The sequence below is a fragment of the Hypanus sabinus genome, chromosome 29 (assembly GCF_030144855.1).
Source record: "Hypanus sabinus isolate sHypSab1 chromosome 29, sHypSab1.hap1, whole genome shotgun sequence".
NCBI classification, from domain to species: domain Eukaryota; kingdom Metazoa; phylum Chordata; class Chondrichthyes; order Myliobatiformes; family Dasyatidae; genus Hypanus; species Hypanus sabinus.
The window spans coordinates 39,174,500-39,196,999 of record NC_082734.1 but is presented as its reverse complement, the minus strand read 5'-3'; the positions used below and the strand labels follow the sequence as shown (position 1 = coordinate 39,196,999).

At 44.4% G+C, this 22,500-nt stretch overlaps 1 protein-coding gene across 3 annotated transcripts in view; it reads right to left on the bottom strand.

Moving 5' to 3' along the window:
• ncf4 (neutrophil cytosolic factor 4) overlaps window positions 1–22,500 on the bottom strand; it is a 101,693-nt gene that overhangs the window by 56,747 nt on the left and 22,446 nt on the right. For all 3 annotated transcript variants that reach the window (XM_059954194.1, XM_059954195.1, XM_059954196.1), the window contains exon 4: window positions 4,401–4,471. In XM_059954194.1, the coding sequence (XP_059810177.1) occupies window positions 4,401–4,471 (71 nt within the window). The remainder of the gene's footprint in view (window positions 1–4,400; window positions 4,472–22,500) is intronic.

Sequence of the window (22,500 nt, the reverse complement as noted above, 5' to 3'; positions counted from 1 at the left end):
AGCCTTCAAAGAGTACGTCGGCTGTTATAAAGTTCACGGAGGCCTCGTGAAGTTGCAAAAAACAGGCTCTTTCAAGATATTATATGACTCTTACATTCTGGAATGAAAATGACTAGGGTTAAACTTGCAAGTATTAATGGATGTTGTTAATGTTCCTTTGATGAAAATACTGCTGACAGCAGAAATATCAGTAATTAACAACACACTCAACCTCCTGGTATTCAGTGGGGCCCAGGCCAGACCAGTGTCATTAGACGATAAAGGTTCTTTGAAAGATTTAAAGCAATTAACAACTCCTCCCAGGATGAAGAAGAATTGACATCGACAACCAGCCTCCCCTCCACGGACTCTTGTCTATACTTCTCACTGCCTCGGTCATCAAAGACCCACCCACCCCAGATATAAATTCATCCCCCAGCTATCGAACAGCACCACAGGAGCACAACATTATTACAGCTCGAGGGTGTGGAAGTTCAGAGTTCAATTCCTCTGTAACACACTCCTCATGGAATGCATGGGTTTTCCCTGGGTGATCCGGTTTCCCCCTATTCTCCAAAGACGTACCGATTTGGTTAAATAGTCATTGTAAATTGGCCCATGATTAGGTTAGGGTTCCAGGATTGGCATGACTCAAAGGCCTGGAAGGACCTACTCCGCACAGTATCAAGTCAAGTCAAGTCACTTTTATTGTCACTTTGACCATAACTGCTGGTACAGTACATAGTAAAAATGAGACTTCTTCAGGACCATGGTGTTACATGACACAGTACAAAAACTAGACTGAAATACATTAAAAAAACAACACAGAGAAAGCTACACTAGACTACAGACCTACACAGGACCGCATAGAGTGCGCAAAAACAGTGCAGGCATTACAATAAATAATAAACAGGACAATAGGGCAAGGTGTCAGACCAGGCTTCGGCTATTGAGGAGTCTGATAGCTTGGGGGAAGAAACTGTTACATAGTCTGGTCGTGAGAGCCCAAATACTTTGGAGACTTCTCCCAGATGGCAGGAGGGAGAAGAGATTGTATGAGGGGTGCATGGGGTCCTTCATAATGCTGTTTTCTTTGCAGATGCAGCGTGTAGTGTAAATGTCTGTGATGGCAGGAAGAGAGACCCTGATGATCTTCTCAGCTGACCTCACTATCCGCTTGCGATCTTGCAATCCGAGATAGTGCAATTTCCGAACCAGGCAGTGATGCAGCTGCTCAGGATGCTCTCAATACGACCTCTGTAGAATGTGATGAGGATGGGGGGGCTGGGAGATGGACTTTCCTCAGCCTTCACAGAAAGTAGAGACACTGCTGGGCTTTCTTTGCTATGGAGCTGGTGTTGAGGGACCAGGTGAGATTCTCAGTCAGGTGAACACCAAGAAATTTGGTTCTCTTTACGATCTTTACTGAGGAGCCGTCGATGTTCAGTGAGGAGTGGTCACTCTGTGCCCTCCTGAAGTAAACAACCATCTTTTTTGTTTTGTTCACATTAAGAGACAGGTTGTTGGCTCTGCACCAGTCCGTTAGCTGCTGCACCTCCTCTCTGTAAGCTGACTCGTTCTTGCTGATGAAACCCACCACAGTCATGTCATCGGCGAACTTGTTGATATGGTTCGAGCTGTGTGTTGCAGCACAGTCGTGGGTCAGCAGAGTGAACAGCAGTGGACTGAGCACGCAGCCCTGGGGAGCCCCCGTGCTCAGTGTGGTGGTGTTGGAGATGCTGCTCCCGATCCGGACTGACTGAGGTCTCCCAGTCAGGAAGTCTAGGATCCAGTTGCAGAGGGAGGTGTTCAAGCCCAGTAGGCTCAGCTTTCCAATCAGTTTCTGAGGGATGATTGTGTTGAATGCTGAACTGAAGTCTATGAACAGCATCGTGACAATATGTGTCTTTTTTGTCCGGGTGGGTTAGGGCCAGATGGAGGGTGGTGGCAATGTCGCCATCTGCTGAGCGGTTGGGACGGTACGCAAACTGCAGGGGGTCCAGTGAGGGGGGCAGCAGGGTCTTGATATGCCTCATGACGAGCCTCTCGAAACACTTCATGATGATGGGTGTAAGTGCAAGGGGACGGTGGTCATTCAGGCAGGACACTGAAGACTTCTTTGGCACGGGGACGATGGACGTTGGAATGGTGGCGCTGCTCAGGGAGATGTTGAAGATGTCAGTGAGAACCTCTGCTAGCTGGTCTGCACATCCTCTGAGCACTCTACCAGGAATGTTGTCTGGTCCAGCAGTCTTCTGTGGGTTGACACTGCACAGGGTTCTTCTCACATCGGCCATGGTGAGACACAGCACCTGGTCATTTGTCAGAGGGGTGAACTTCCTTCCCATGGATCATATCATAAAATAAATAAACAGACAGTAGGTAACAAAAGCCTGAAAGCACATCCCCCCAGGTTCAATGGCATCAAAAGGATTCAATGATTGAATAAAATGGGTTCTTGACTTCACCATCAACTTTGGTATGGCCTTACACCTTATTATCTGTCTGCATTGTACTTTCTTTGTAACAATAACACGTTACTCTCCAGTATGTTATCGCTTTCCCTTATAGATTAAAGATTAGCTTTTATTTATCAGTTATACATCAAAACACACAGTGAAATGTGTCCTTTATTTCAACAGAGGATGTGCTTGGGTCAGCCGTCAGGTGTAGCCATGCTTCTGGCACCAACGTAACCTAACTCGTACGTCTTTGGAATGCGGAACGAAACCTGAGTGGTCATGGGGAGAATGCACAAATTTTTTACAGATGGTAGCGGGAGTTGAACCCTGATCACTGATCACCGGCGCTGTGAAGCAAGGCTACCGGGCCTCCTACCAAATACCTCAATACACTGATATACTGAATTTTCAGGTGGTGGGGTGGAGATATATCTCTACCAAAGCAGGAGTAAGGTGCTCTTTCTCTCCGCTAACCTACAGGTCACCCTTGGGCAAGGTGTAGCACCTGCTTAGCCTCCCAATCGGGGTCACCTGAAGCCATGGGAGCAGGTGGTGGATGGCCGTATGAGCAGCTGGTGCACATCACAAGTCCTGGTTATGTGACCACCGACATCAGGCAGGCAATCTCTGAAGAGTATTGATAATGGCTGGTGTAGCCTGTCTTGTAAAGACACTGCCCAGTAAAAAGCAATGGCAAACCACTTCTGCAGAAAGTTTTGCCAGGACCAAACAATGGTCATGGGACCATGCTTGCCCATGTCACACAGCACGGCACATGATAATGAATGAAATGATCCATCTGGTGACATGCAAAACAAAACAGCTCAGTAAATGTGACAAGAATAGACTAATTTACCAAAGAGTTTCAGTGGAAAATGATTCATTCAAAAACCTAAGAATCTGCCAAGCCCACGTTTAACTTTTGTTAGGCAATTAGTCCCAGCCCTTGCTTCTTTCCCATATCACTCTTTGTGATATTGTTCAGTATGGATTCATTTCCACTTGGAACATTTCCAATCAATCTGTTTCCATCGCCTTTGCAGGTGCTATAGCTCACTGAGATAAAATAGTTATCCTGATCTCCTCCAGGTCTTCTCAAGTTCAAGTTCCCATTTATTATCATTCAACCAAATACATGCATATTGCCAAATGAGACAATGTTCCTCTGGACAAAGGTGCACCACGTAGTACATATAACTCACCCACAACACATAAAGTAACATTATCACAAATACTAAAATATAACCCAGAAGATTGACATTTAGCATAAGGTGCATATATGACACAAGTTAAAAAGTGAACAGTATAACACTACTGGCTCTTTACATGTGATGAGAGCTGGGTGGAGGCAGGTAGTTCAGTGGTCTCACAGCCTGGGGGAAGAAGCTGTTTTCCATTCCAACAGTCCTTGTCCTAATACTACGGTACCTCCTGACTAATGGTAGGGGATCAAAGAGATTGTGGGATGGATGGGAGGGATCTTTGACAATGCTAAGGGTCCCATATACACAGCACTCCTGATAACTATCTCGGATGGGTGGAGAGAGACCCCGATGATCCTCTCAGCAGTCCTCACGATCCTCTGTAGGGTCTTGTGGTCAGATGGCTTGCAATTCCCCTACCAGACAGAGATGAAGCTGGTCAGGACACTCTCGATGGTGCTCCTGTATAAATTGGTCAGAATGGTGGTGGTGGTGGTGGGGAGGGGGAGGTGGTGTTAACCCTTGCTTGTCTCAATCTGTCAAAGATCTTCAATCTGACGACCTTGTTTGTCTCATCGTGATGTCCTTATTTATTCTTTCCCAAAACATTTCCTGACTTTGAATACCATTGTCAAATCCATTAAATTGCAACAGAAGAATAGAGACACTCTTGGAGAAAGGAAGAATCATGCAAAGAAGTACAGTAGCTGGACAAGGGGCAGAAAGGGAAGCATCTGCTGTTTAAGGAGCTTCCTACCTTCATGTACATATTGAGTTCAGGTATTCGTTTCTCTGCAATCTCTTGCTTGTTGCCGAGGTAAACTTTCCCTAATTTGGAACAAGGAGATCTTGTTACAAGCAGAATAAACATAGGCATCACAGGGCAAGTCAAGCGAGCACAGAACACCAACCTTACCCCTGATGCCAGGGTAGTAACATTCCACAACAAAACCCCCGTGATCCGGTCAGCATCTCAATTTGAGACCCTTCACCCAGTTTGCTCTGGAATCCAGCACCCGTCATCTCTTGTGTCTCCATTTTACTATTCTACAGCAAAGGTAGAGCAGGGTGAATCTGTGGAATTCACTGTCACAGGCGACAGTGGAGGCCAACTCATTGGGTAGATTTAAAGCAGAGGTTAATAGGTTCTTGATTATAAGGACATTAAAGGTTCTGGGGAGCAGGCCGGAGAATGGGGCTCAGAGGGATATGACGGTATGGCGGAGCAGATTGGAGAGACTGAATGGTCTAATTCTGCTCCAACGCCTTATGACTCAAGGTCTCTTTAAGGTATTCTGCTTTTGATAAAGATTTCCTCTGCTCTTTGGCAGGAGTTCCATGAGTCCACCACATCTCCCCCTCCACTCTCTGTGACTTCCACTGTCATCTTATGAGGAAAGATTGGGCTTTTCTCTTTGAAGAGAAGGGAAATGAGAAACGACTTGATAGAGGTGTACAAGACGGCAGGAGGCATAGATGGAGTGAAGAGCCAGAGGCACTTTCCTAGGGTGGAAATGGCTAATATAAAGGAGAATAACTTTAAGGTATCTTGTAACCCCCTGGGTCGCCTCAGGCTCGCTCAGCTCGTTCTCGTCTAGGGGGAGCAGCCTTCGGCCCCGCCAAACTGGGTAACCAGCTGGTTGGATGCTGTGTGATGTCTCTGCCTCACCCAAAAACAGACAGTACACCATAAGCGATGAAATGAGTACAATTTATAAAGGTTACTATAACTAAGTGATTAATAACGATACAGTATATATGAAGAAAAAAAATAAAGAAAAGGCGCCAAACTTATCAAAGTCCAAACCACTTTGTGCACAACCGTTGGAGCTCAATTACTGAAGTCTTCTGGCCACCATTCGATCCCCTCCGAACTCCTCGAGTCGCAGCTCAGGACCACCCGAAGTGGTCAACCAAGCATATATATCGTCGTCTCCTCTCCTCAGGGTACCTCCTGGCCTTGGACCTCCCCCTTGGGGTCTGTTTCTCGCCCAGTTTACAGCATCACATCCTCTCTCTCTCACCCCCTCGCGCCAATCTCCCCAAAAGCCCGCCAACAATAGCTTACAGACTCAGAAGAAAGAACAACATTAATCCCAATTATAACCATATAACCATATAACAATCACAGCACGGAAACAGGCCATCTCGGCCCTCCTAGTCCATGCCGAACTCTTAATCTCACCTAGTCCCACCTACTCAGCCCATAACCCTCCACTCCTTTCCTATCCATATACCTATCCAATTTTACCTTAAATGACACAACTGAACTGGCCTCTACTACTTCTACAGGAAGCTCATTCCACACAGCTATCACTCTCTGAGTAAAGAAATACCCCCTCGTGTTTCCCTTAAACTTCTGCTCCCTAACTCTCAAATCATGTCCTCTCATTTGAATCTCCCCTACTCTCAATGGAAACAGCCTATTCACGTCAACTCTATCTATCCCTCTCAAAATTTTAAATACCTCGATCAAATCCCCCCTCAACCTTCTACGCTCCAATGAATAGAGACCTAACTTGTTCAACCTTTCTCTGTAACTTAAGTGCTGAAACCCAGGTAACATCCTAGTAAATCGTCTCTGCGCTCTCTCTAATTTATTGATATCTTTCCTATAACTCGGTGACCAGAACTGCACACAATATTCTAAATTTGGCCTTACCAATGCCTTGTACAATTTTAACATCACATTCCAACTTCTGTACTCAAATGCTTTGATTTATAAAGGCCAGCGTTCCAAAAGCCTTCTTCACCACCCTATCTACATGAGAATCCACCTTCAGGGAACTATGCACTGTTATTCCTAGATCTCTCTGTTCCTCTGCATTCCTCAATGCCCTACCATTTACCCTGTATGTTCTATTTGGATTATTCCTGCCAAAATGTAGAACCTCACACTTCTCAGCATTAAACTCCATCTGCCAACGTTCAGCCCATTCTTCTAACCGGCATAAATCTCCCTGCAAGCTTTGAAAACCCACCTCATTATCCACAACACCTCCTACCTTAGTATCATCGGCATACTTACTAATCCAATTTACCACCCCATCATCCAGATCATTTATGTATATTACAAACAACATTGGGCCCAAAACAGATCCCTGAGGCACCCCGCTAGTCACCGGCCTCCATCCCGATAAACAATTATCCACCACTACTCTCTGGCATCTCCCATCTAGCCACTGTTGAATCCATTTTATTACTCCAGCATTAATACCTAACGACTGAACCTTCTTAACTAACCTTCCATGTGGAACTTTGTCAAAGGCTTTGCTGAAGTCCATATAGACTACATCCACTGCCTTTCCCTCGTCAACATTCCTCGTAACTTCTTCAAAAAATTCAATAAGGTTTGTCAAACATGACCTTCCACGCACAAATCCATGCTGGCTACTCCTAATCAGATCCTGTCTATCCAGGTAATTATAAATACTATCTCTAAGAATACTTTCCATTAATTTACCCACCACTGATGTCAAACTGACAGGTCTATAATTGCTAGGCTTACTTCTAGAACCCTTTTTAAACAATGGAACCACATGAGCAATACGCCAATCCTCCGGCACAATCCCCGTTTCTAATGACATCTTAAAGATCTCCGTCAGAGCTCCTGCTATTTCTACACAAACTTCCCTCAAGGTCCTGGGGAATATCCTGTCAGGACTCGGAGTTTTATCCACTTTTAAATTTCTTAAAAGTGCCAGTACTTCCACCTCTTTAATTGTCGTAGGTTCCATAACTTCCTTACTTGTTTCCCACACCTTACACAATTCAATATCCTTCTCCTTAGTGAATACCGAAGAGAAGAAATCGTTCAAAATCTCTCCCATCTCCCTCGGCTCCACACATAGCTGACCATCCTGATTCTCTAAGGGGCCAACTTTATCCCTCACTATCCTCTTGCTTTTAATATAACTGTAGAAACCTTTCGGATTTACTTTCACCTTATTTGCCAAACCAACCTCGTATCTTCTTTTAGCTTTTCTAATCTCTTTCTTAAGATTCCTTTTACGTTCTTTATATTCCTCGAGCAATTCCTTTACTCCATGCTGCCTATATCTATTGTAGACATCCCTCTTTTTCCGAACCAAATTTCTAATATCCCTTGAAAACCATGATACTTAACAGGAACATAAAGATTCTGTACCCTCATAATTTCACCCTTAAATGACCTCCATTTCTCTATTACATCCTTCCCATAAAACAACTTGACCCAATCCACTCTCTCTAAATCCCTTCGCATCTCCTCAAAGTTAGCCTTTCTCCAATCAAAAATCTCAACTCTAGGTCCTGTCCTGTCCTTCTCCTTAATTATATTGAAGCTAATGCTATTGTGATCACTGGACCCGAAGTGCTCCCCAACACATACATCTGTCAGCTGACCTATCGCATTCCCTAACACTGCCCCATCTCTAGTCGGTACTTCTATGTATTGTTGCAAAAAACTATCCTGCACATATTTCACAAACTCTAAACCATCCAGCCCTTTTACAGAATGAGCTTCCCAGTCTATGTGTGGAAAATTAAAATCTCCCACAATCACCACCTTGTGTTTACTACAAATATCTGCTATCTCCTTACACATTTGCTCTTCCAACTCACACTCCCCATTAGGTGGCCTATAATACACTCCTATCAGTGTTACTACACCTTTCCCATTCCTCAATTCCACCCAAATAGCCTCCCTGGAGGAGCTCTCTAATCTATCCTTCCAAAGCACCGCCATAAGATTTTCTCGGACAAGCAATGCAACACCTTTGCAACATTTGTAAATTGGTTTACAAAGGAATACAATTCTCGTTATCAGTAAATTTTAACCCAAACAAGCTTCCAGCACTCTCTCGCAACAAAGAAGCATTCCTGCTTTTAACAAAACAATGAAGCCATTTTGATTACATACACAGTAACAAAGAAAAAGAAGAACTCCCCTTTACAATCTGAAGGAGGAAGGGTGAGTATCTGGGGTGTGTGTGCTGGGTATGTGGTGATTAGGCAGGTACATTAAGGACTTTTAAGAGGCTCTTAGATAGACACATGGATTAAGGAAAAATGGAGGGCTTTGTGGGAGGGAGTGGTTAGATTGATGGTAGGGGAGGTGATAGTGTTGGTACAATGTCGAGGGTCAAATGTCCTGCACTGTGCTATTCTTTCCTGTATTTCAACCACAGGCTCACCACTACAGTCACATGAACTTGTCTGTTATTTTCTCCACTCTTTCCTCCACCATCTCCCCATCACTCCTCTTCAATTGGATCTACCCCTCTCCTCATCCCCTTACAGTGACTACCTTTCCTCTACCCGTTCAGTCCCAGATGAAGGGTAAATGCCTGCAGAGAATGAATCTCAAGGTAGTATATGGTGACAATCGTCAGTGGCCAGTTCACTCAGTACACCTGTACACCTGCTCATTAATGCTAATATCTAATCAGCCAATCAGGTGGCAGCAACTCAATGCATAAAAGCATGCAGACATGGTCACGAGGTTCATTTGTTGTTCAGACCGAACATCAGAATGGGGAAGAAAAGTGATCTGAGTTACTTTGACCATGGAGTGGTAGTTGGTGCCAGACAGTGTGGTTTTAGTATTTCAGAAACTGCTGATCTCCTGGGAGTTTCACACAAAGTAGTCTCTAGAGTTTACAGAGAATGGTATGAAAAACAAAATAAGACATATAGTGAGCAGCTGTTCTGTGGTTAATGAGAGAGGTCAGAGGAAAATGGACAAACTGGTTCAGACAGACACGAAGATGACAGTAACTCGGATAACCACATGTTACAACAGTGGTGTGCAGGACAGCATCTTTGAACACACAACACATCAAATCTTGAAGTGGATCGGCTACAGCAGCAGAAAATCTCATACGCTGAGTGGCCACTTTATTAGGTACAGGAGGTACCTAATAAAGTGGCCACTTAGTGTATGCACTTTGATAATAAATTTACTGTGAACTTTGAACTTGTTCATTTCTCTCCACAGAATGTGACATCCTCTGTGCCTTGTCATGTCCTTCACTCTCCAAGGAGCATTACAAAACCACCTTCCTGGCCGTTGTATCTCAATGTCCACTGGAACTGACCCTACATGCTGGGAAAGGCAGGTCCCTGTCTCACGGGGTCAGGAGCCACACTGGCTACCCTCACCTGCTTTAGCTTGCCTGTTGAATCAATGTATCGGGATGCACTGCTGTCACATGCAAACAGCTACTTGGAGCTACAGGTGAGAGATGAGTGACTGGTGAGGACCAAAGATTACATTCTTCGTAGTACCTAACTCATTGAAATAGTGAAATAGTTTCATACTCACTTCCGGCTGCTTCTGGCACTTCCAAACCCGAATGCTTGTAACCGCAGTGAGCAGAACAGTTCTGAATTGTCTTACTGCTTATTTCTCTCCAATTATCAGTGACAAAAATCACTGCTTTTTGAATCCTAACACTTGGCTGACACCATTTAAGAATTGTTCGCTCTATGCACAGTGTAGTCTCTAATGGCCACACAAGGACACCCAACTGATGCTAGTTAGAAACTGTTTGGCCAATCTCCTGTCCCAAATAAGGGGCATAATGTCCCAAATAAATGAAGGGAAATGAACATATATATTGTATATACAGCATATATAAATATAAGTAAGGCAAAAGTAGTGAGGTTGTAAGAATGGTTTCACAGCTCATTCTGAAATCTGATGGCAGAGGGGAAGAAACTGCTCCTAAAGCATCTTCAGTCCTCTCTGATGGTAGCAATGTGGACAGGGCATGTCCTGGCTGGTGGGATCCTTAATAATGGATGCCGCCTCTCAGAGACGTTGCTTCCTAGAGGCATAGACTCTTGACTCTCTGTCTCTAGGTGCCAAGAAGTGAAAGGAAGAGCTTTAATCAAAGTTCCATCTTTCTTGGCTCCTCTTTTCCAAGGAGAAACTGGGAAGTTAATGATGGGTTGAATCAACCACACGGTACAGCAGCCACAGGCAACCTCCTCATTACTAACACAAAGGTAATCATTATTTTGCTTTAGCTTGAATTGTCAGGATCTATTAACTTACTGATCACTGGTTTGTGGGTAATTCTGCTTAACCCACTCTGCTGCTGAAAGACTTCAGCAGAAATCTCAACCTCTTTCTCTTGTCCAATGTCTAACATCGTAGATCAGTCCTCTGTCAACTTCATGAGACAAGTATATCCTCGAGACTGCTCTGCTATTCATTAGAATTTTGGCTGAACTAAACTTCCTGTTCTTTCCTCATTACCCTCGATCGCTGTGGCAGCCTTGAATAGAAGAAGGAACTCTGCCCCCTCACTCTCTCTGGCAAAAAATTCCAAAGACTGAATTCTCTAAGGCAAGAATTTTCCCTCTTTTAATTAAAGTTCAAAGTTTAAATTAAAGGAAAATAAAGAAATACAATAGAGTTTATAAAAAAAACTGTAAATAAACAAATACTGACCAATAACCAATGGGGCAAAGAAGACAATACAGGGTATGGGCAAATAATAAAAAAATAATAAATAAAATCGAGAACGTGAGCTGTCGAGTCCTTGAAAGTGAGTCCACAGGTTGTGGAGTCAGTTTGGAGTTGAGGTGAATGAAATTCCCTGAAGGTGGAATCTCATGTGGATAGGGTGGTGAAGAAAGCTTTTGGTATGCTGGCCTTTATAAATCAGAGCACGGAGTATAGGAGTTGGGATGTAATTTTAAAATTGTACAAGGCATTGTTAATAGACAATAGACAATAGGTGCAGAAGTAGACCATTCGGCCCTTTGAGCCTGCACCACCATTCTGAGATCATGGCTGATCATCTACTATCAATACCCGGTTCCTGCCTTGTCCCCATATCCCTTGATTTCCCTATCCATAAGATACCTATCTAGCTCCTTCTTGAAAGCAATTAAGGCTGAATTTGGAGTATTGTGTACAGTTCTGGTCACCGAATTATAGGAAAGATGTCAACAAAATAGAGAGAGTACAGAGGAGATTTACTAGAATGTTACCTGGGTTTCAGCACCTAAGTTACAGAGTAAGGTTGAACAAGCTAGGTCTTTATTCTTTGGAGTGTAAAAGGTTGAGGGGGGACTTGATAGAGGTATTTAAAATTGTGAGGGGGATAGATAGAGTTGACGTGGATAGGCTTTTTCCATTGAGAGTAGGGAAGATTCAAACAAGAGGACATGAGTTGAGAGTTAGGGGGCAAAAGTTTAGGGGTAACACGAGGAATTTCTATACTCAGAGAGTGGTAGCCATGTGGAATGAGCTTCCAGTAGAAGTGGTAGAGGCAGGTTTGGTATTGTCATTTAAAATAAAATTGGATAGGCATATGGACAGGAAAGGAATGGAGGGTTATGGGCTGAGTGCAGGTCAGTGGGACTAGGTGAGAGTAAGTGTTCAGCATGGACTAGAAGGGCTGAGATGGCCTGTTTCCATGCTGTAATTGTTATATGGTTATATATGGTTAAGTTATCCACGCTAGTTCAGAAGACCAATGGTTGTAGGTTAATAACTATTCCTGAAGCTGGTGGTGAAGGACTTAAAGCTTCTCTTTCTCCTGCCAAATGGTAGAAGCAAGAAGAAATCATGGTCTGGGTGATTAGGGTCCTTGATGATGGTTGCTGCTTTCTTGTGGCAGCACTCCTTGTAAATGAGGAGGAGGGCTTTGCCTGTGACGGACTGGGCTGCTTCCAACACTCCTTGTGAGCATTGGTGTTTCCTGGGCATTCCTGGGCATTGATGTTTCCACACTGGGTTGTAGTACATCCGGTCAGGATATTCTCCACTCTGCGTTTAACAAGTAAAGGTCTTGTCGTACCATCTTTGTGATGGCACTTATGTGCCCATCCCAAGAGAGATCCTCTGCCACGATAACACCAAGGAAGTTAAAGCTACTGACCCCCTCTACTGTTGGATTTATGCTCACTACCTCTGTACTGATATTTGGGTCGATACGAGAGCACAAATGCCTTTCGAGGGTGAGGCCTGGTTTGAACCGGTGTCTGGCACCAGGAGACATCATGATTGTCAATACAAGAGACTGCAGATGCTGTAATCTGTCGTTTTCTCTCATAACACACGGAAACAGGCCCTTTGACTCAACCGTCATTGCCAACCAAGGTAATCCCATTTGCCCATGTTTGGTCCATATCCATCAAAGCCTTTCCTATCCAAGGAGCTGTTGTAGAGCCCTTTAAACTTTGTTAATGGGCAATGCCTCAACCATGTCTTCTAGTAGCTCATTCCATATACGGACCACCCTCTGCGTGAAAAACGTTGCCCCTCAGATTCTGTTTAAATCTTTCTCCTCTTAATTACCCTAGACCCGCTGTTTGTCCTCCACTTATTGATTCCCCAACATTGGGAAAAAAGACTATGGCCCTTATGATTTTATACCCCTCTCTAAGGTCACGCCTCATTCTTCCTTGCTCCAATGAATAAAGTCTTATCCTGCCCAAACTCTCCCTATAACTCAGTCTCTAGAACCAGCTCGTAAATCTTTTCAGCACTCTTAGAGACATAGAGTCATCTAGGAAACAGGCCCTTGGTCCAACTAATCCTTGCCAACCAAATTGGCCCTTTCTCATTTGCCAGTGTTTGGGCCACAACCTTTTCTATCCATGAGGCTGTTCAACTGTCCTTCAGGAGCTGTTATGGTACTTGATTTGCTAGGCACTGAGGAGACCAGGAGTGAGAGCTGGTCAGCAAGACCCAGATTAGGTGTCTGTACAGTTGGGAGTTAGAAGACTGGTAACCCCCTTCCTCAAGTCAAGTCCCAAAACTCAATCCTGTTATTGGTGCGAGGACAAGGTTTGAAAGTCAAACCTGTGATCGGAGAGTCCTGCAGTTGGTAGTCCTGGTGAAGTCCAGAGCACAAAGTCAAAGGTTGAAGTCGAAAGCTCGCCAGTTACGCAGGTTACGCTGAGGCACAAAAGCCTGGTCTGTGCAACAACCGAGACTATGTAGCTCCCCCAGTTCGGTCTCACCATGAAACAATGGACCAGACCTACCGTATTCAACATTATCAATATTCAACAGGGTCTTGTGTGCACAATAAAAATGTCCAAGACTATTAAATGAGTTATCAAATGGCCAACTAAGCCAAAACCTTCTGCCTGGATAATGTCTACATCCCTCCATTGCCTGCACATTCATATAAGAGCTTTTAAAATGTTCTGTCTATATTTCCACCACCACCCTTCTGTGATTCTGTAATGACAACTCAGCATTTCAAAACAGCCATAAAACTTGGAAGCATCTGGAAGCAGTTTAGACAGCTGAAGGGAAACTCCTTGCTATAATTGATTACATTGCTATTATTATTGTACAGTCGGCCCTCCGTATCTGCAGGTTTCGCATCCGCTGATCAAAAATATTCGAAAAAAAATTCCAGAAAGTTCCAAAAAACAAAAGTTAAATTTGCCGCATGCTGAGCACTACGCTGAATCCATGCGAATGAAGTGATGTGTTGGCATACCCTGCTGTAGCCTCCCGCCATTTCACAGATCCTCAGTCTCCCTCCAGCACTCATTGTTTGAGCATTGTTCGCCTCGCGTCTCATTTGTTCGCTTCTTGTGTTGTGAGCGAGAGGAAGGAGTTTAAGGCTAGTAAGGGATGGCTGGCTAGCTATGTAAAGTGCTACAGCCTCAAGAACTTAAAAGATCACGGGAGAATCGACATCGGCTGTTGCCGAGGCGGCATTGGCATTCCCAGAAGAGCTACGATGGTTACATTGGTACTGAACATGTACAGACTTTTTTTTCTTGTCATTATTCCCTAAACAATATGGTATAACAACCATTTACACAGCATTTACATTGTATTAGGTATTATAAGTAATCTAGAGATGATTTAAAGTACACAGGAGGATGTGTGTAGGTTATATGCAAATACTACGCCATTTTATATAAGGGACTTGAACATACACAGATTTTGGTATCTGCGGGGGGCTTGGAACCAATCCCCCATGATTACCCAGGGATGACTGCATTTGCTTTATTCAATAGTCTCTGAGCACATGTGGCCACTTTATTAGGTACATCTGAAGACCTGCTCATTAGTCAAGTCAAGTCAAGTCACTTTTATTGTCATTTTGACCATAACTGCTGGTACAGTACGTAGTAAAAATGAGACGTTTTTCAGGACCATGATGTTACACGACACAGTACAAAAACTAGACTGAACTATGTAAAGAACAACACAGAGAAAGCTACACTAGACTACAGACCTACACAGGACTGCAGAAAGTGCACAAAAACTGTACAGGCACCACAATAAATAATAAACTGGACAGTAGGGCAAGGTGTCAGTCCAGGCTCTGGGTATTGAGGAGTCTGATAGCTTGGGGGAAGGAACTGTTATATAGTCTGGTTGTGAGAGCCCAAGTGCTTCAGAGCCTTTTCCCAGATGGCAGGAGGGAGAAGAGATTGTATGAGGGGTGCATGGGGTCCTTCATAACGCTGTTTCCTTTGAGGATGCAGCATGTAGTGTAAATGTCCGTGATGGTGGGAAGAGAGACCCCAATGATCTTCTCAGCTGACCTCAATATCTGCTGCAGGGTCTTGCGATCCAAGATGGTGCAATTTCCGAACCAGGCAGTGATGCAGCTGCTCAGGATGCTCTCAATACAACCCCTGTAGAGTCTGATGAGGATGGGGGGTGGGGGTGGGACTTTGCTCAGCCTTTGCAGAAAGTAGAGACGCTGCTGGGCTTTCTTTGCTATGGAGCTGGTGTTGAGGGACCAGGTGAGATTCTCTGTCAGGTGAACACCAAGAAATTTGGTTCTCTTTACGATCTCTACCGAGGAGCCGTCGATGTTCAGTGGGGAGTGGTCACTCTGTGCCCTCCTGAAGTCAACAACCATCTCTTTTGGTTTGTTCACATTAAGAGACAGGTTGTTGGCTCTGCACCAGTCTGTTAGCTGCTGCACCTCCTCTCTGTAAGCTGACTCCTTGTTCTTGCTGATGAGACCCACCAATATACACAAATATCTAATCAGCCAATCATGTTGCAGCAACTCAATGCACAAAAACATGCAGATATGGTCACGAGATTCAGTTTTTCAGCTCACACATCAGAATGGAGAAGAATAATTGACCTAAATGACGTTGACTCTGGAATAACTGCTTGGGCCAGACGTGGTGTTTTGAGTATCTCAGGAACTCCTAGGATTTTGATTTTCATGCATAAGAGTCTCTAGAGTTTACAGAGAATGGTGTGAAAATTTAAAAAAAAACATCCGATGAGCAGTAGTTTTGTGGGTGAAAATGCAGAGGTCTGACGAGAATGACCAGACTATTTCAGAGGACCTGCCCTGGGCCCAGCGTGTAAATGCAATTTCAAAGAAAGCATGACAGTGCCTCTAATTCCTTAGGAGTCTGTGAAAATTTAGTATGATATCTACATTTGTAAAACATGGACAAACTTCTACAGATGTGTGGTGGAGAGTATATTGACTGGCTGCATCACAGCCTGGTGTGGAAACACCAATGCCCTTGAATAGAAAATCCTAGAAAATGTAGTGGATATGGCCCAGTCCATCACGGATGAAGCCCTCTCCACCACTGAGCACATATACATGGAGTGTTGTTGCAAAAAGCAGCATCCATCATCAGGGACCCCTGCCACACAGGCCATACTCTCTTCTTGGGGCTGCAATCAGGAAGAAAGTACAGGACTCATAGCACCGGGTTTAGGAACAGTTCTTACTCCTCAACCTTCGGGCTCTTGAACCATAACTTCAACCCCATAACTGAACTGTTCCCACAACCAAAGGACTCACTTTCAAGGACTTTTGAACTCATGTTCTCGATACTTACTTTTTCTTTTCTTTTGTGTGCACAGTTTGTTGTCTTTTGCACACTGATTGAATGCCTAGTAGGTGCAATCTTTCATTGATTTTATTCTGGTATTTGGACTTATAGAGTATGCATGCAAGCAGACGAATCTCAGGATTGTATATGGTGACATAGTTATAATTTGATAATACACTAAAACAAAGCATATAGGCTTTGTTGAACATTTTGTCTCTGTCTGTCACAAAAGGCAGAAATTCCCAACGGCTCCCATTTAAATTTTACTTCCCGTTCTCATTCCAACTCGTCCATGGCCCCTCCTCCTCTACATTTCATGATGAGGCCACTCTCAGCATGGGGGAACAACACATCATGTTCCACCTGGGTAGCTTCAAACTTGATGGCACGAACATTGATTTGTCCAACTTCTGGTAAATTTTTTTCCCCCCATTTCCCCTTCTGACTCCCCTCTGACCCCTCTTCTCATCCTTACTTGCTCATCATATATTCTGGTTCCTTCTACTCCTTCCATTGTCCATCGTCCTCTCCTATCAGATTCCTTCTTCATCAGCCCTTTAACTTTTCCACCTATCACCTTCCATCTCCTCACTTCATCCCTCCTCCCTCACCCATCACTACCTCCACCTATCACCTCCCATCTTGTACTCCTCCCCTCCCCCCCACTTCTTACACTGTCTTCTTCCTCCTTCCTTTCCCGTCTGTGATGAAGTGTCTGATTCACCATCAATTACTCTAGGAGACTGGAAGTGAAAGATAGGCTTATTAACAGTGAAAAAGGGACCACGACCATGTTGAGACTAAGGGAGGAGCAGTGCCCCCAATCGTCTTTATACAGGGGTCTGTGGGAGGAGCCACAGGAGCAGTCAGCGGGGGGGGGGGGGGTGTCAAGACAGGTATAAATAATTTACCACAGCGTCTCAGCCCAAAACATCAACTGTTTATTCCTCTCCATAGGGGTTGCCTGACCTGCTGAGTTCCTCCAGCATTGTGTGTGTAGCAGACTTGATGGTTCTAAATGGCCTAATTCTTATGGTCTTATTGCACAGGTTGCTTTTTTCCTTTAACTTTATGGGAGCTTCCAGTGCCCCAGAAGTAGTGTTGGGCTTCCCACAGAAGTGCTTCATCGCACAGCATTTTGATTCACCCAGAAAGCATCATGGAAGGCACTATAGTACCATAGATCTGATATCCTACTTTGCTCAAACTGATCTTCATTTACTGACTGCACTGCCACCTAGTGTTGGAAGTATTTACTGCTCTACAAAGTGGGATTGAGTCCAACACAAGAGGGTCAGTCGGCATCTATGGAGGAAAATGGACTATCAACACATCAGGCCAAGGCCCTTCGTTAAGTAACTGCAATCTCAGATTCCTGGGAACCCCTGGACCATGACTACATTAAGAGCAGCCTGCAAGTGTTGCCAGGCTTGCCGAGAATACGGCATGCCCACAACTCACTAATCCCAACCCGTAAATCTTGGCAGGAAACTGGAGCACCTGGAGGAAACCCACATGGTCACAGGAAGAACATACAAACTCCTTACAGACAGTGACAGGAATTGATCTCTGATCTTACAGCTGGTGCTGGAAAGTGTTATGCTAACCAATACACTTCATTAAAAATCACTATATTATTGCAAGAAATAATAGGGATGTATATCACTATTCATCAGCATCTCGGAGGACCTCTCCTGGGCCCAGAACATAGATTGAACCATGAAGAAGGCGCAATAGCTCGTATACTTTCTTCAATACTCATCAGACTTATCCAACTTTGATACTGAAGGAGATTCAAAATTAAAAGTTTGAAGTAAATTTATTATCAAAGGAATTTTGTTTTACCACAGATAGCTGTGGAGGCCAAGTCTTTATGTATATTTAAGGGAGAGGCTGATAGATCCTTGAATAATCAAGGCTTGAAGGGATACCGGAAGAACAAGGAGATTGGGGCTGAGGAAAATTGAATCAGCCATGGCAGAGTAGACTTGATGGGCCAAATGGCCTAATTCTGCCCCTATATCTTATGGTCTTATGTATATGTCATCATATACTACCTTGAGATTCATTTCCTTGTGGGCATTCGCAGTAAAATAAAGTAATACAATATAAGCAATGAAAAACTTCACACAAACAAAAGTTGTCAAATAACAAATAGCTAAGTAATGTTACGAATGTGCCACAACTCTGAGGGGCTGAAGGGTACAAAGTCGCCCCCCTCCTTTTTGAGAATCGCAAGATCGCTATTAATTCAGGTCTGGGACCCAGGAAATGAGAGACAATCCACAAGGTTTGGAATGTGTCCTGGCCTCAGCGAAACAAAACCATTGATAATGGCTATTGTCTCTTGGAGACAGAATTGTGTATTGAGTATGTACTATTCATTGAAGCCCCTCAGGGGATGACCAGAGTGGTCTGGTTGAGGGATTGCATCATCCTAACCTGGTTGACATCTGAGACCCCGTGAGTAAGGATAAAAGAGGGTCTGGGGAACAACCCCTTTAGACGCACCAGGAGAAACGCTAGAAATCCCGTGACAGCGTTTAATAGCAACAGCCGTTGGGGGTTCGTGTGCGTCCTTTTCCCTTGCCTGGGATTGGCGAGCTCGCCACGTAAGAACGGCTTAGCTAAAGGAGAGGCCACAAGTGAACGGCCACACCAACGAGACTCTGACGGATCAAAATCATAAAAGGAAAGCCGGCAAGTTTCTCAAAATCTCTCTCTCTCTCCAACCATTGCCACACAATGGTCCCCAAAGGCTGCAGCCTGCGTGAACTGAGTGACTTTTATATTTTCATCGGACAATACATTATTCCCTAGACAACGATAGAGCTTATTTCTTATTGATTATTATTATACCCGCACTTTTAGATTTAGTATTGACGATGTATATTATCTGTATATTTGCATTGATATTACTTTTGTGTATTTTTACTAATAAATACTGTTAAAAATAGTACCATCAGACTTCAACGGACCTCTCTATCTTTGCTGGTAAGTGACCCAGTTACGGGGTTCGTAACAGTAAATAAATAATACTGAGAAAACGAGTTGTAGAGTCTTTGAAAATAAGTAGTGCATAGGTTGTGGAATCAGTTCAGAGTTGGGGAGAGAGAAGTTATCTGGTTCATGCTGGTTCAGGAGCCTGATAGTTGAAGGGTAATAACTGTTCCTGAACCTGCTGGTGTGGAAGCTAGACCTTCTGTACCTCCTTTCTGATGGCAGTAGTGAGAAATGGCCTGGATGGTGAGGGCCCTCAATGATAGAGGGTGCTTTCTTGTGGCAGTGCTTCTTATAGGTGTGCTCAGTGGTGGGGAGAGCTTTGCCTGTGACGTCCACTACTTCTTATAGGCTTTTCTGCTTTTGCAAGCTTTTCAAGTTTGTCTGCCTCCCGTGACCACCTCATTGATGTCCTTAACTCTGGTGTCTTGTTATTCAGCTTCTGCCTGTTTGCAAGCAGGAGGAGGACAACCACATGATCAGATTTCTCAAAATGCTGTCCAGGGATGGAATGTTGGGCATCCTTGATGATGGTGTAGTAAAGGTCATGCCTGGGTCCTGTGATGCTGCAAGTGATGTGTTGATGGTAATTGGGCAAGCAGAGATTTTTTTCAAGCTAGCCTGACTGAAATCCCCAACAAGGATTGGAAAGGTGTCAGGGTAGGCTGTTTCTCCTTTGTTAATCAATGCATTCAATACATCGAGTGCTTGACATCTGTCTTTGATGGTGTGTAAACTGCAGTCAGGATCAAGGAGAACTCAGAAAGTAGAAAGATCATTAGATGGTCCACGTCAGGAGAACAAGAGTGAAACCAGGCCATTAGACATTTCATAGCTTGTCACCCCAGACAGTCAGCCATTCTTGTCTGGCGCGTGGAGTCAGGATTGGTCTCCTTTCAGATTAACCGGGTCACAGTATGAACGTTCCTGATTCGACCCTTGTTTTTCCTCTATGAGGCTGTGGCTGGCTCAGCGCACAACCCGGCACGGATGGAAAGTGTGCCCGGGGGGCCCGGGGGGGGGGAGGTTCGAACTTGGGAGCCTTTGCTTCCGAAGTCCGGCGCTGATGCCACTGCGCCACCGGTTGGCACCACCATTAGACAGCAGCACCATGATGTTTATCAGGAAGCTTACCCAATATGGCTTCTCCTTTTTCCCGATGCAGCAGCTTGTTCCATCCAGTGGATTGGAGTGTCAGAGGTGCACCAAATCTCAGTGAAATAGAGAAAGCAGCAATCCCTCATTTCTCTCCAATATTGCAACTTTCCCTTAGGCCTTCAATCATGTCTCCAGAGAGCATACGTCAGCCAGCAATTTTCTAAAGAGAGGTGGTCACGTGCCCCATTGCTTTATCCTAGCTTGAAATCCTTCCTTCCGGTGATGGCCATACCTGCATTCCTGACAGTCAAATTTGCCGAGTCCTTCAGGAGATTATTAAATTGCTAGTCCGTCGCTAGTTCAAAAGTACGCTTCTAAAAGGAAAATTACAGGGTGGAGTTGCAGCACTATAGCAGTTCAGAAGAATACATCTGGTAGTTCTGTGAGCTGTTGTCTAAACGTCACTGTATACCACCAGCACCATCATGTATTCTGCATGTTGTCGAAGACTGAAGCACCTCCACAGTGGAAAGCAGTCTGACTGGTTGCATCACAGATTCCCATAGACAGGAACAAAAGAGTGATGGACTCAGCCAGTTCCATTATAGGTAGAGCTCTCCCCACCACTGAGGACATCTGCAAAGACATCTTCCTGTCTCAGGAAGGCAGCATCCATCAACAGCGAGCCCCATGCCCTTTTCTCAACGCTGCCATCGGGCGGTAGGTTGAGGAGTCTGAGGACCCACTACCATGAGGTTCTTGAATCAACCTGAAAAGCCCTAATGTTATAGCTCATTTCCCCTCTCAATCTTGCTGTTGTCATGTTTGTTATTTATCTGCACATGTAGTTCTGTATAATTACATTAACTTTAAGTTAATGTAGACTTGTAACTAATGTATTGTGCTGCTGCTAATTTTCATGCCATTTATAACCTGGTTCTGTATTATGGTCAGCGTTAGGGTTACACACACGTAATACATTGGTCTGGGTACAAACCCTGATTAAGAAAGTGAACTTGGGCCTTTGGAGTTCAGAGTTCAATTCTAACATCATCTGTTATGAGGCTGTACATCCTCCCTGTGGAACATATGGATTTTCTCCGTGTCCTCCCTGTCCAAAGATGTTCTGGTCAGTAGGTTAATTGGTCATTGTAAATTGTCCCATGGTTAGGCTAGGGTTAAATCAGGGTTTGCTGGGCACTACGGCTCCAAGGGCCAGAAGGGCCTTTTCCACTTTGAATCTCTAAATAAATAAAATTCCCTTTCCAATATCCATAGGACACTCAAAGCTGCTGCGCAGGTTGACTCTGTGGTTAAGACGCCATACGGTGTATTGGCCTTCATCAACCATGGGATTGAATTTAGGAGCTGAGAGATAATGTTGCAGCTGTATAGAACCCTGGTCAGACCCCACTTGGAGTACTGTGCTCAGTTCTGGTCACCTCACTACAGGAAGGATGTGGAAGCCATAGAAAGGGAGCAGAGGAGAATTTACAAGGATGTGGCCTGGATTGGGGAGCTTGCCTTATGAGAATAGGTTGAGTGAACTCGGCATTTTCTCCTTGGAGTGACAGAGGATGAGAGGTGACCTGATAGAGGTGTATAAGATGATGCGTTGTGTCGATAGTCAGAGGCTTTTTCCCAGGGCTGAAATGGCTAGCACGAGAGGACACAGGTTTAAGGTGCTGGGGAGTAGGTACAGAGGAGATGTCAGGGGGTAAGTTTTTTTATGCAAAGAGTGGTGAGTGCGTGGAATGGGCTGCCAGTGACTGTGGAGGCGGAAACGATAGGGTCTTTTAATAGACTCCTGGACAAGTACATGGAGCTCAGAAAAATAGAGGGCTATGGGTGTAATTTCTAGGTAATTTCTAAGGTAAGGACATGTTGGGCACAGCTTTGTCGGCTGAAGGGCCTGTATTGTGCTGTAAGTTTTCTATGTTTCTATGAATGAAGATTAGGAGCGTTTGGAT